The sequence below is a fragment of the Lynx rufus genome, unplaced genomic scaffold (assembly GCF_022079265.1).
Source record: "Lynx rufus isolate CCGP_SWC_20201006 ecotype Redwood Valley unplaced genomic scaffold, mLynRuf1.p SCAF_8, whole genome shotgun sequence".
Lineage (NCBI taxonomy): Eukaryota > Metazoa > Chordata > Mammalia > Carnivora > Felidae > Lynx > Lynx rufus.
The window spans coordinates 5,874,247-5,887,767 of NW_025814896.1; the positions used below are offsets into that span (position 1 = coordinate 5,874,247).

General features: G+C 58.9%; 1 protein-coding gene across 1 annotated transcript in view; it reads left to right on the top strand.

Annotated features, from left to right (window-relative positions):
* Positions 1-13,521, top strand: part of BMP7 (bone morphogenetic protein 7) — a 90,282-nt gene that overhangs the window by 65,073 nt on the left and 11,688 nt on the right. The window contains exon 4 of the mRNA XM_047069492.1: positions 10,015-10,212. Within this exon, the coding sequence (XP_046925448.1) occupies positions 10,015-10,212 (198 nt within the window). The remainder of the gene's footprint in view (positions 1-10,014; positions 10,213-13,521) is intronic.

Below are 13,521 nucleotides of genomic sequence, written 5' to 3' on the forward strand. Positions count from 1 at the left end.
ATTGCCCCCCCCCCCCCCGGGGCAAGCCGAGTTCCAGGTGTCTCCGGCCCCTGGGGAGGGGAGGGGAGGGGAGGGGGCACCGAGTCAGGTACAGCATCTCACCCCGATCCAGACCCTAGCAGCATCTTGCAGCCCGCCGGGCGGCTGCCGGAACAGGGAGCCCGGGCCCTGTCGGGGGCCTCAGTTGCCACGCCCGTGCAATGGGCATGATGCCAGCAGTGCTGGTGAGCTCGCCTCCATCCTGGCGAGGCACAGACGCCACAGGTCTCCTCTGAGAAGCTTGGTGCTTGGTGTGGGGTGAGCCTCCCGCTCGCAGGGTCTCCGGATCCCTCCCGGGACCACCCGGGAAGCGGGCGTCCGGTCCCTGTCCCTGCAGCCGCGCCTTCCCGTGGGTGCCCCCGGGGGCGGCACGGCTGGGGCCCGTTGGGGGGAGAAGCTCGTAAACGCTCCGGGCACCTGTGGCTCATCAGGAGGAGCCAACTGGGGAGCATCGTCTCGTCCGAGGGCAGGACGCCGTGGGAAGGAGGCCGGCGTCTCCCCGTCTCTCCCTTCGTCCCGAAGGCAGGAGGAGCGGCGGCCGCCCCCAGGCCACCCAGGCTGTGCTCCCCGCTCCCGGGGCCGGTGGGAGAGGAGCCGAGCAAGCCCCGACGGAGGGGTTCCGACGTGTTCCGGTGCCACCCGAGTGGAGGGCTGGCCCGCTGACCGGGGGGCCGTCCCTGCCGTGCCAGGCGGGCCGAACCCTCGCCGTGGGCCAGGCGGCCGGCGCGGGGCTCCCGCGCAGAGCAGAAGCGGGACCGGCCGGTGGCACCCCCACGGACTCGGGAGCCGACGGCCCCAGTCCCTGCTCCTGGGGCAGCCGGTTCAGCCTCTCGATGCCTCGTCCTCTCGTCTGTTCCACGGGCGCGGTGATGGCCGGGAGGAAGACATGAATGGATTTGCGGTAAAATGCTGAGTCCTGGGCCCGGCACCCTGGCCAACCGCACGTGTGCTCGAGATCGCCGTCGCTGTGCTCGCTGCTCGCGGTGGCCCGCCTGGGGGGTTGTCAGCAGGGGAGCAGGGGAGGAAACCGAGGCCCAGCAGGTGGGGTAACTTGCCTGAAGGCACCCAGTTCCCTGGGCAGACTGGGGGCTCCGCCACGGGTTCCCAGTCCGGCGCCCCCAACCTCGCTCTTTGCGGGACCGCGTCCGAGGAATGTGGTCAGCGGGGCCCAGGCCGGGGGAGGGTTGTGTGGTTCAGTGGGTGCCCGCCGGGTACACGGCCAGGCCATCCGGACAGACAGCCCAGGACCGCCTGCAGGTCCCTCCTTGGGAACGAAGCTGTTTGGGAAGGAACCCAGAAGACCGTGGGCTTCCCGCAGGACCATCAGAAGCGGCCAGGGCTGCATCTGACTTTCGTGGACTCCTTCCTTCCATTAAAGAAAAAAAAAAAAAACACCAAAAATTATGTTCTATGACCACGTTAGTATAAAGATGAATATAATCCTGGCCGGATTAAAAATGAAAACATTTTCTGCGACCCCAAAAAGTTTGTGTTTTGTCTTCCGATTTTAAGAGACGTTAAAACATTTCACGGGCCCCTAAAAGTACCGCGGGCCTGGGCACGGTGCCCGCGGACAGCTTGGCCCCGGGCCCTGCCCCCCAGGCCGGAGAGCGACGCCGGACTCTCCCTGCCCCGTCAGACCTGCTTGTTAGAACCAGCAGCTACGAGCCTCTCCGCCTGCACCGGATACGCGTTTCTTCACTCAACACACATTTGGTATGGCAGCGATTTGTTGTAGGCACCGGGGCTACGGCCTGAAGGATTTTGCCGTCACCTCGCCCACATTCTTGTAGGAAGGTGGAAAGCGGAGAGACCGTATGCTGAGGGTCAAGGTTCAGGCTGTGAAGACAAGTTCAGAGCCTCGGAGGTTCCCAGGACTGCTTCTGGCTTCTCCAGATCAGGGCCCGTGGTTCTCCCGGGGCCGCCTTCCATCTCCAAGCTGCCGGGAGATGATGGAGACGTTGCTTTGGGCCAGAGATGCCTCTGTCCTTACAGACGTGAAAACACCTGGTCCCTTGTTCCCAAGACAAGGACTTCAGCATTTGTCCTTCTTCATAGGGTCCTCCTCCTCCCCCCTGTAGAGAGAAGAAATCACTGGGAGGCCCAGGAGGGCGACGTCTAGAAGCCCTACCCTTCCAGTTCAAGAGGACGATGCGGTGGCCTCCCTGGCCTGTCTCACACTTCTGGGGATTGCGAGGCATTTAAAGGATTGGGGGCGTATGCTGTCCCAAGTGCGATGCTCGGCTGGGACGGGACCAGGAGGTGAGCCGTTCGCCCAGGGCCGCTGGGGAGACAAAGCCCCAGAGAGCCGAGGTTGGCGACTGGTCCCGCCCCCAGCGCAGCGGGCTCCAAGGTGCCTTTGCCCTTGGTGTTGCTTCACATCCTGTTTCTCCAGAGGCCGAGCGAGAGAAAACAGGAGGCCTTGATGACCCAGAGGCTGGGAGGGGTCCTTCCAGGGCTGGGTGGGCAGCAGGGGCCGGGACAACATTGGGTGATTGAGGCCAGGCAGATGTCACAAGCGTTAACTGCGTTCTCACTTGTCACTTGGGCCTTGGGCCATCGAGACAAGTGGCTGGAACCGGCGTTTTGCACAATCAACAAAGCGCATTCTTACTCCTCGGGCCTCCGCAGGGGAGCCCGTGGCTCTGGGCCTGGAAAACAAGGAAACCACAGGAAAACCAAGATGCTCCTTCTCTGTGATGAGGCTGTGCTCTCTCCTCTCCCGAGAGGCCCCCGTCTGTGCCCCGGGCCGGTTCTGGGGGGACGTCCTCTGGGCTGGGCGTGTGGACTCTGCTCGTGCCATCCCAGGACCTGCCGGTGGTGGCTGTCGCCCGCCCCCGTGCCTCGGCGAGCCCTCCCCTGCCGTTTGAGGCTCCGCGTGTCGCCCACATCCGTGCCTGGGCAATCTTTCCTCCCTGCGTCTCCGTCCACCCGGACTCAGCGACGGTCTGATGATTAAGTTCACAGCTTGGAGCCCGCTTCCCCGCCCGTAAACATGGGGTCAGGAGGCCGCTTGGAGCAGCGCACGGAAGGGGCTCAGCGCAGTGCCTGGCGCAGAGCAAAGGGGCCGGAAGGATGGTTTCTCGTCTTTCTTGTGAGCCACCAGCCGCGGAGAACCGACTCTGTCGGGAACGCGTTCATTGGCAGGTAATAGACCATAAAAGTGTCGCGTCTCGGGGGCAGGTATGGTCGCCTTTACGGTCGGGGGTATGTGGAGGCAGGGTCGGTTAGAGCAGAGGTCAGCAAACTTTTAAGTACCTACAAAGTTCCTGTAAAGCACCGGGTAGCAATGGTTTTAGGCTTTGTGGGTCAGAGGTGCTCCGTCACAGGTCATCCACTGTGCCATTAAAGCATCCAAACAGATGGTGAGTAGGCGGTAAACGGAGGGAGAGCAGGTCTAGAGAGCAGAGTTTCTCTACCTTGGCAGTATTTGTTTTTTTTTTATTGTTTTAAGTGTTTATTTCTTAAAGCATTTTTTAAAATGTTTATTTTTGAGAGAGAGAAAGAGACAGAACGTGAGTGGGGGGGAGGGGCAGAGAGAGAGGGAGACACAGAATCCAAAGCGGGCTCCAGGCTCCGAGCTGTCAGCGCAGAGCCCGACGCGGGGCTCGAACCCACGAACCGCGAGATCGTGACCTGAGCCGAAGTCGGACGCTCCACCGACGGAGCCCCCCGGGCGCCCCTCCACCTTGGCACCGTTGACATTTGTGCTAGATCGTCCTCTGTCGTGGGGTCATCCTGACTGGGGGCCGCTCTGCATCCTGACAGAAGTGGTGATCATGTGAGTCTTCTCACGGCTCTGTATACGAGAAATGTCATTTTACTACATGCTCACTTAAAACCCCAAGTTTAAAAAGCCCAGAAAGCAAAAACAGAAGTAAAACACCCCACGAAAGAGGCCAGCTGTGTGTTCTACTAAAGAAGAAACCGGCGAAGCCCTCACCCTGGCCCCATAACCTGCCCGTCAGGTGGACCAGATGTCCCCGCCATCCTGTTTCCCCAGGGATCAGTTACCGTCGCACATCGGGAAAACCTTTCTCCCCTAGCTTGCGGGGCACCTCTGGGCGGATTCAAATACGGGACGCCCCGTTAAATTTGAATTTCAGATAAAAACCCAACAATTACTCCGTGTAAGTGTGTCCCGCGTGCTGCAAACATGGTCATTTATCTGAAATTCAGATTTAACCGGGCATCCTGTATTTTCATTTGCAAAGTCTGGCAACCCTGGACTTGGGCAAATCTTCAGGTGTTTTTTTCCTTTTTTTTTTTTTAACCTATTAACTCTTAGCTACACTCTAGATCGTTTCCGACTTCCCCGAGGATACAGACCTTATGGTTAAAGTATTGGGTTTCTCTGCCCTCCCTGCCTAGACCAGGTATGTCCCCTACCTCCGTCCCTCTGGCTGGCGCATGTGGCCCGACTCCGTATCTAGCGTGACTCGCCCTGGACACTTAGAAACAATCAAAACGAGCACGTGTGCTTGTGTGTGCTATAACTGTGACATCATACACTGAAATCAAATTCTTCCCCAGCCCGCCCACGTGTCCCGTCCTTCATTCGAGCCTCTCTCGGCCCTTTTTGGGGGGCATTAAAATAAAAATACACTTTTCGCAGGTACATACCCATGGAGGTTGGCATATGCTTTAAATTTCCTCTCTCCCGGGTGTAATCATGCTACATCTTGTTCTGTTCCTCCTCCACGGGGCCCCGCGGGAGCCTGGGCCTGTCTTGTTCCTGGTTATAACCCCCGGGGTGCAGAGCAGTGTGGGGCTTTGGCCCGCGCACCGTGAATACTTGTAAAAAGGTGAATGAGGGGCGCCTGGGTGACTCGGTTAAGCGTCGGGCTCTTGATTTCAGCTCAGGTCACGATCTCCTGGTTTGTGGGATCGAGCCCCACGTCGGGTTCTGTGCTGACAGTGCGGAGCCTACTTGGGATTCTCTCTCTTTCCCTCTCTCCCTGCCCCTCCCCTGCTTGCACTCTCTCTCTCTCTCTCTCTCTCTCTTAAATAAACTTAAAAAAAAAAAGATGAATGGTTTAGGTGCCTGGTCGGTTAATTGTCTTGGGAAAACGCCACATTGTCTTCTCTAGGATTCTGCAGCTAAAAACTGGATGGCAATGGCTTCCGGTTGTATGTCTATCCAGGAGAACAGGTGCTCACTTTAGGGAAGTGTGGGTAAAGCTGTGGCTCTCCACTGGGACATGTGGCCTCCTAGGGGACACTTAGCGATGTCTGGAGACAGCGTTTGTTGTCAGGACTCAGGGAGGGTGCTCCTTGGGCACGTCTGCCATGCTGAGGTGCCCCCCGCTGGCCTGAGTGCCTCCTGCCATCGTCTGCGTGAACGTGCTTTGGCCAGTGTCGAGCCCTGTCCTGTGCCGGGACAGTGAGTGGAGGGGACCACCCTGCCCTGAATTGCCGGGCTGGATGGAGGGCAGCACAATGTGTGTGGGGCCCAGAGAGGCCACCCAAGTGCAGGGGTCTAGAGGAGAGCAGATGGGAGGGGACTCCGTTCCAGATCACCATTCACCCCACATACCCCCCTGAGCGGGCCTCAGAGGTTTGGCCATGTCCCCCCTCTCCAGACCCTCTGTGGCCGCCATCGTACCTAGAATGTGATCCAGAGCCCCCGCCAGGGCCCCCAGTGACCCAGCCTCATCGTCGGGCCCCCTCCCTCCCTCCCTCTCTCTCTCCAGCCCCACTGGCCTCCTCCCTGTTTGTTTTTTTTTTTATTTTATTTTAAGTGTTTATGTACTTATTTATTTTGAGAGAGAGAGAAAAAGTAAGTGGGAGAGGGGCAGAGCGAGAGAGGGAGAGAGAGAATCCCAAGCAGGCTCCACACGGCCAGCGCAGAACCCAGCGCGGGGCTCGAACTCACGAACCACGATACCACGACCTGAGCCGAAATCAAGAGTCGGACGCTTAGCTGACTGAGCCACCCAGGCGCCCCCGCCTCCTCCCTGTTCTTCAAACACACGTGTGTGTGTTCCTGTCTCCGGGACTTGGCATTTCCTGTTCCCTCTGCTGGGAACATTTCTCTCCCAGGACCCCTGTGACTATGCAGCCTTCCCTGACCAGTCCCCCTCGTCCCTGTCCCTGCCCCTGCCCTAGACTGCTTCTCGGCCATCACCACCGTCCCTCAGCTCGTCCCCACCCCCCCCCCCGCCCCGGTGGGCCCCCAGGGGGTTGTTCTGGCTGTTTTACGTGCACACCTAGCCCAGGGCGGCCCACGGCAGGCGTGCCGTCGATAGCTGCCGAATGAACTAATGAGTCAGTAACAAGGTGGTTGTTGAAGCCTGGAACACATAACGCAGACGTCCACGGGCAGGAGAGGATGACGTAAAGGCATTTCCAGATGTGAGGCTCCTCTGTGGCCACGAGGGATGAGGTCAGTGTGTTTCATCGATGTGGAAAGATGTCCAGGGTATATTGCGTAAAAACCAGGTTTATAGGAAACGGCAGTAACAGTACAATCCCAGTTATGAGGACCTGTGCACACGTGTGACTGTGGACACACGGGCAGGCAGCTCAGACTAAACAGTCACAGGGGGTTTATTCATCTCGGTGGTTGGGGCGAGAAGCAAGCTTCAGGACCGGTTTGATCCAGTGGCTCAGGGATATCACCAGAGGTTCCATGTCCGTGTCTCTGCTCTTCCTTCCACCAGGGCGGTCCCACTCGAAATTGTCACCCACCCGTGGTCTCTAACTGGTGGCCATTTCTGGGGCTCCATCCACTCCTCCTGCCTCAGTCTTGTCCAGGGACTTTCTGGAAAGGAAACTTCCAGGGTGCCTCCCCTCCGTTCGTTGGCTGAGTTGGGTCATGTGCCCGCCCCTGAGCCAGTCGCTGCAGCTGGAGGACTAGTTGTTGTCTCGTAGGCCCACCCCTAAGGCACAGCTGCAGAAATGAAAATTGGGCTGGGTACCAGGGACAGGAGCCATGGCATCATCCCCATCTCACAGATGAGGAATTAGAGGCCCCAGCATGCAACTTGACCTCCCTCGGCCCACACGGCGTGGTCAGTGGCAGCTGCGGGTTTAAACCCCCCGAAGACCCGCTTCCTTCCCCTCTGTCTGCCCGTTTCGCAGCCGAGGCTGTGCGCCGACAGCTGTGAGGGCGAGCTCGACCCCCTCCCTGCACACACTGCTCACGGCGCTCGCGTTTACTGTATCTAGATCGGCATCAGCTTTTCAGGCGAGGCATTTTTATTTTGCCCTGAAAGCCTTCCAGGTGGGGGTGGGGGCAAGATGCAATTCCTAGGGGCTCAGCTTTAATGGTTTCTTTTATAGAATCGTTCGAATTATAAATGCATGAACTCGAGGAAACCCTGCTGAAGAATGCAGGAAAGCCGAACGTTTAAAGGGGTTAAGGTAAAATAGTGGTGGACAGGGGAAGTCTGCTCTTTTAAACGCTGGCTGTTAAAAAACCAAAGCGAACCCCCTGGTGCTGGTCTGGTCCCTGGGAGGCTGGGTTTCCTGACTTGGGCCCGTCTGGGGGGCTCCAGGTGAAGTTAATTCCAGATGTGGACGGGCCCGCGGCCTCCAGAAGCTCCGCTCCCGCTCGCCTCCGGCTCCTCTCGCCTAACTCGGGGTGACGCATTCCTGTCGTGGGTACGCAGCCTGGGTTCAGATTCGGCTCGGCCCCTCCCCAGCTGGGAGGCCTTGGGCAGGTTACTCAGCCTCTCGGAGCTCTTCTCTCGCGAGTGAGATAGGCTTTCTTTGCCCCCTGTCTCTTGCTTTATTCTTCTTTGGGATACTTAACCACCAGGAGGCAGGACATCAATCCCTACCGGCCAATGGCCTGCTTGTTGCCGCAGCCGAAAGGTAGACTGATCCCGGCTCCCATCCTACTGCACACCCATCAGCAGAGCACAGGACACCGAGATTATTCTGCCCGCCTTCTCCTCTCTGCCTCCAGGACCCCATATCCTCTGGGTGTCCTCCTTCCTCCTGCCCACGCTTCTTCTAGATCCTTCTGACTGGGCACCCCTGTCCTCTCGGTGGTGGAGACAGGATGCCTGGGCTCAGCCCTTGTAACGCTTGTCCAGCTACACGCCCTCCCCAGGTGAGCTCCTCTCTGCCACCCAGACGGCCCCCCGACCTCTGCCCTGAGCCAGCATTTCTCCAGCACTTGGGGAACGCAAAGCTCGGCTCTGAGAAGTGTCTGGGTGTTGAGTGGCAGAGGCGGGACTTGAACCTGGGACGTCTGGCACCGGGCCAGAGCACGTTTGGCCCCAGGTCCGTCTCTCCCCCCGGACCAGGAGCTGTGCTTCCCACGCGCCAGCTTCCCTCCCGCGTCAGGTGGGCGTTGCAGACAGCGGCCGCGAAACCACCTGCTTTCGCCCTCCACCCTCCCCTCCCCTCCCCGGCTGGTTCTCTCCACCCCACCCCCACGCCCGCCTCAGTTTCCCCACCTCCATAAACGGCCCCTCCCTTCCTCCAGGTGCCCAGGCTCAGAGCAGGAAGGTCAGGGATGAGTCCCCACCTCTTCACACCCTCTCTGTCCAGTCCCTCAGCAAGTTCTGTCACTTGTGTCTTTTCACAGTCCCTCCAGGATCTGCTGGTTCCCAGCTTCGGAGGGACTCCCGTGACGCGACCGCTGGGCGAAACTGGGGAAGGAGCGCGGGGGGCGCGTCCCTGTGCGTTTTCTTCTGCGACTTCTCCCGTGAATCTGTATAATTATTTCAAAATGAAACACGAAAAATGAATTTAAAAGACGGAGTTGAGAAATGGACCGTTGAGGAGCCCCCCCGTCCCCTCTCCCTGCCACGGCCCCGGTAGCCTCCACCGGCCCCCCCACCCGGCCCCCCCAGGACACCTGGGCTGCTCTGTCACACACAGCAGGTGGCCGTCTCGGGGTTGCCACTTCACGCAATCGCCTCGGTCTCCTGGGCCTTCCGGGAGGCCCCAAACTGGGGGCCGCAAAACAGCGGGCCGCACCTTGCTAAAGCCTGGAGACCGCAGGCCCCAGGGCCGCACCCCTTCCGAGGCCTCGAGGAATGAGCCCTTGCTTGCCTGTCCCAGCTTCCGGGGGCCCCTGCTGTTCTTCCGTGTTCTCTGGCCTCCTTCCCTCCGGGTGTATGCACGTGGGTGCATGTGGGTCCGTGTCTCTCTGTGTCTTCGTGTGGCCTTTCTCTGAGGACACCCTCCGAGCCCATGTGACCTTATCTTAACTGATTGTGTCCGCACAGGTGCTGTTTTCAATGAGGTCACATCCTGAGGTTCTGCACGGACTTGAACTTGGTGGGGGCTGGGGGGGAGGGGCGCTGTTCGACTCGGTGAACAGAGTAAAGGTCAAGTGCTTGCTGTTGCCCACAGGACCCGACCTTACCTGTGCTCCTGAGACTCCCCCACGATTCATCCCCCGACCCCTTTTCTTCCCTGCCTCCCCCCAGGCTGTGCTCCAGCCAGGCAGCCAGCGTCCTCACTGCTCGTTGAGAGAACCCACCTCGCTCCCTCCTCCCAAGCATTCGCCTCGGTAGTGCCCTCCGCCTGGAACTCCTGTCCCCAGACATCCACATGGCTCCCCCCTCCCTGTCACGCAGACCTCCGCTCAGACGGCCCCTCCGTGCCTAGGGTGGCAGTCACCAGGGCTGTGTGCAGCTGTCCCCGCCGTCCTCGGGCAAGCAGGCTTCTCCCACCTCTTGAGCTGGTGGGTCGCGTGACCAGCTTGGGCCAATGAAATGTAAATGCGACTTCCGCTAGCCTGAGACCTGCAAACCTCAGCCTGCCTGCCCCACCTGCCCGCACGCCCAGAGGGCAGGAGGTTTCCTCTGTGCGGTTCCCTGCTGTGTTCCAAGCTCCTGAACAGCATGGCACAGAGTAAATGCCGAATAAATACCCGCCGGGTGGACAGATAACGGATGCATGAATGAACCGTGAGGCGGGAAAGAAATCGTGTCCGGGCGGCCCCTCCCCGCTCACCGGCTCACCGCTTCTCCCATAATTGATCTTCTGTGCATTTGGCTGCTTCCGGTCTAGGGCAGAGCATCAACCCCAAGTTGGCGGGCCTGATCGGGAGGCACGGGCCCCAGAACAAGCAGCCCTTCATGGTGGCCTTCTTCAAGGCCACGGAGGTCCACCTTCGCAGCACCCGCTCCACAGGGGGCAAGCAACGCAGCCAGAACCGCTCCAAGACGCCCAAGAACCAGGAAGCCCTGCGGGTGACCAACGTCGCAGGTACGCCGGGCCGGGAGGGTTAATGCAGAGCCCCTGAGGATCCCACAGGCCCCCGCAAGGCCCCAGAATTCATCCTGTACTCAGCAAGTGACCGTCGAGCCAATGCAGCGGGAAGCAGACCCCGCAAAATCCTGTGCCGTGCAGATCCCACTGCTTTAACTGGACAAAGTAATAAGTTCGTGTAGAAAGGCACATGGCGGCACATTTGTGCGTTACGTTAGTATACAATGTATACTAGTGCGTTACAATGTATACTAGTGTGTTACGTTAGTATAACAAGATGCCAGTCATGTCAATTTCCAAGTACGGAGAATCACGGCCCCAAATAAATGAAAGCAAACTCTGAAAACATGCAGAGCAGGAGAGGTCGCCCCAACATCCCCAGGAAGGCCACTCCTTGGGAGAGGAAAGGAGGACAAACGGGGAGAGTTTGCTGTGTCTTTAATTTTATTTCTTAGGTGAAAAATATTTGAAACTCATGGCTCGCTTTACTGCTTGTTCCGCATGGGCGGTAGTGGGGTTTTTTTGAACGTTATTTGGGATACTTTGAACGTTTGTTTGAAATGTCAGAAGTAAAGAAAAAAAGAGCATTAACTCTTTCAGTGTATTTTGGGGGGTACTTTTAGGTTCATTGAAATGTTGCATTGGGACAAGTAAACACAAACTGAAAATAAAGGGAACATCTTCACAGCAAGCAGCTCAGAGGTGAATAGCAATCCTGAAGGTAGTGAATTCCGCAACAGAAACTTCCAGGAGGTGCTACATTTATGTACTCTGTGCTTCTTGAGGCTCTGAGGCGGACGGCCTCCCATGTTGAAGAGGGGGCGACAGTGGGGCTCAGAGGGGTTAAGTCACTGGCCCGAAAGTGCACAGTGCAAGTAAGTGTCAGCCCTGGGATTTGAGCCTGTTGATTGTGCCGGGAGGCGTCTGCCTGCACTGGATGAGCTTGGGTTCCTCCACAGTCCTGTTCAGTGTTTTCTGACGATTCACCAGGTGCCTGCCGAGCCCTGCCTGGGCCTGCCTTTGTGCCGGCATCGGGGCTTGGCCGAGACGTGGTCCCTTTCCCTACCGGCTGATCAAGCAGTAGGGTGTTGATGGCATCTGGTGGCCTGGGGTCGCTGGGATGAGTTTTGGGGCCGGGCTGGCCTGGGCCGGCCTCTTCAGCACGGTGGACGCCTGTGGCCTGCGTGCCCACACCCTGGTCCGTGCCACGTTCTGCGTAGCAGACGCTGCCTCTGTTAGGGAAAGATGCTTCTTGATTTTTCCCCCAGAGCAAAAAGAAAATTGCAAATAAATTTTTTTTTTTTAATTTTTTTTTTTCAACGTTTATTTATTTTTGGGACAGAGAGAGACAGAGCATGAACGGGGGAGGGGCAGAGAGAGAGGGAGACACAGAATCGGAAACAGGCTCCAGGCTCCGAGCCATCAGCCCAGAGCCCGACGCGGGGCTCGAACTCACGGACCGCGAGATCGTGACCTGGCTGAAGTCGGACGCTTAACCGACTGCGCCACCCAGGCGCCCCAAGAAAATTGCAACTAAATTAAGTTGGCCCGCAGACCACGTCCCCAGTGGGCTGCAGAAATGACCCACCGCCTCCGAGGAGCCCAGCTTGTGCCCCGTCCCCCTCGCCTTGGCTGGGTGCGCTGCTCTCCAAGGGGTGTCCCTTGGCTCCTCAGGAAACTGTTTGCAGAATAATGCCCCCCCCCCGCCCCCGCCAGGCCTCCGATGTCCGTGTCCTTAATCACGAGAACTGGTGACTGTTTCCTTACGTGGCCAACGGGACCAAGGCTGCCGATAGCATCCAGGTTGCTAATCAGCTGACCTTAGGATAGAGAAGCCTGGACGGTCCAGGTGGGCCCAGCACCGTGCTGTCATCACGTGGGTCCTTAAAGGGGGGAAATCTCTCCCCGAGTCAGAGGGGCGGCGAGGCGCGATGTCGCTGGCTTTGAAGCTGGAGGCGGGGTGGGGCACACGTCGCGAAGGCGGGCTTTTCGAAGCTGGAAGAGACTAGGAAACAGATGTCCCCCTGAGCCTCCAGGAGGAACGAGGCCCCGCCGAGGCCCTGATTTCGGCCTGTGATGCACTTTCCGAGCTACAGAGCTAGAAGCTTATAAAGTGGTGTTTTCAGCCGCCGTGTTTGTGCTGATTTGTTGAAGCAGCCACAGGAGACCCAGCCACCGTGTTTGCAGAGCGGTTGACTCAGCAGATGGATGTGCGGGAACACGTCCCCCCGAGGCCATCACGGAGCTCTGGGTGGGCTGCGGGGCAGGGCAGGGCAGGCAGGGTCCGCAGCAGGGACCAGCCTGCCCGCCGCGTGGGGAGCTCTGAGCTGAGCTCATCGGCTCTGCCCGCCGCTGGGCCCGGAGCTGGCCCGAGAAGCATGCGGGGGGGATCACGGGGGTGTTCAGAAATAGGGTGGTAAGCCGGCAGAGCGGCCCCGACCCCCAGATTGACCCCATATTGTCATTAGCTTCTTTGGCCTCATGTGACCAGTTTTTAAGTGTCTGTTCGTTTTCCTTCTCGAAGAAGAAAGGAGTGGTTGCTGTGCTTGGTAAAGCTTTCAGAGTCGGGTTTCCTGACCCCCCAGGGGCCCCTGGATGGACTCCAGTGGCCCTGGAGACGATGTGCAGGGATTTGCAGGGAATCTTTTCAGGCAGTTGGATCCATCCTTTCTCGGGCTTCTCAAAAGGGTCTGTCATGCCCCCTAATTAAAATCCAGCAACCGGGGCGGCTGGGTGGCTCAGTTGGTTAAGCGGTTAAACGTCCGCTCAGGTCATGATCTCATAGATGGTGAGTTCGAGCCCCGCGTCCGACTCTGTGCTGACGGCTCGGAGCCTGGAGCCTGCTTCGGATTCTGTCTCCCTCTCTCTCTGCCCCTCCCCTACTCACATTCTGCCTCGCTCAAAAATAAACAAACATCCAACAACCGGATCCCTTCCTTCGCATTGGAAGCCTCCTCTGTGCCGGCCCTGGGGACGGGGGTTCAGTGGGGAAAGCCCAGCCACCGTCCGTCCTCGGGGTTTGGGCCAGGCTGGAGGTGGCTGCCGCTCCCAGGCACACTTACCAACAGGCCTGAGAGGCAGGGGGTGGTGACTAGGGACGGATGCATTGGGGGAGGGGACTTCAGGGAAGACTGTCCCCCGAGAGCTCTGGGACCAGCAGGTGCCCTCGAGGCCTGGCTGGGTCGGCTGGACCAGGGTGACCCAGGGAGCGGGCACAGAGACTTCTGGCGGGAGGCGACAGGGCGCCTTCGAGGGGAGAGAGAGGCCATGGTGGCTGGGACCAGGGGACGGCGGGGCTGGCAAGGT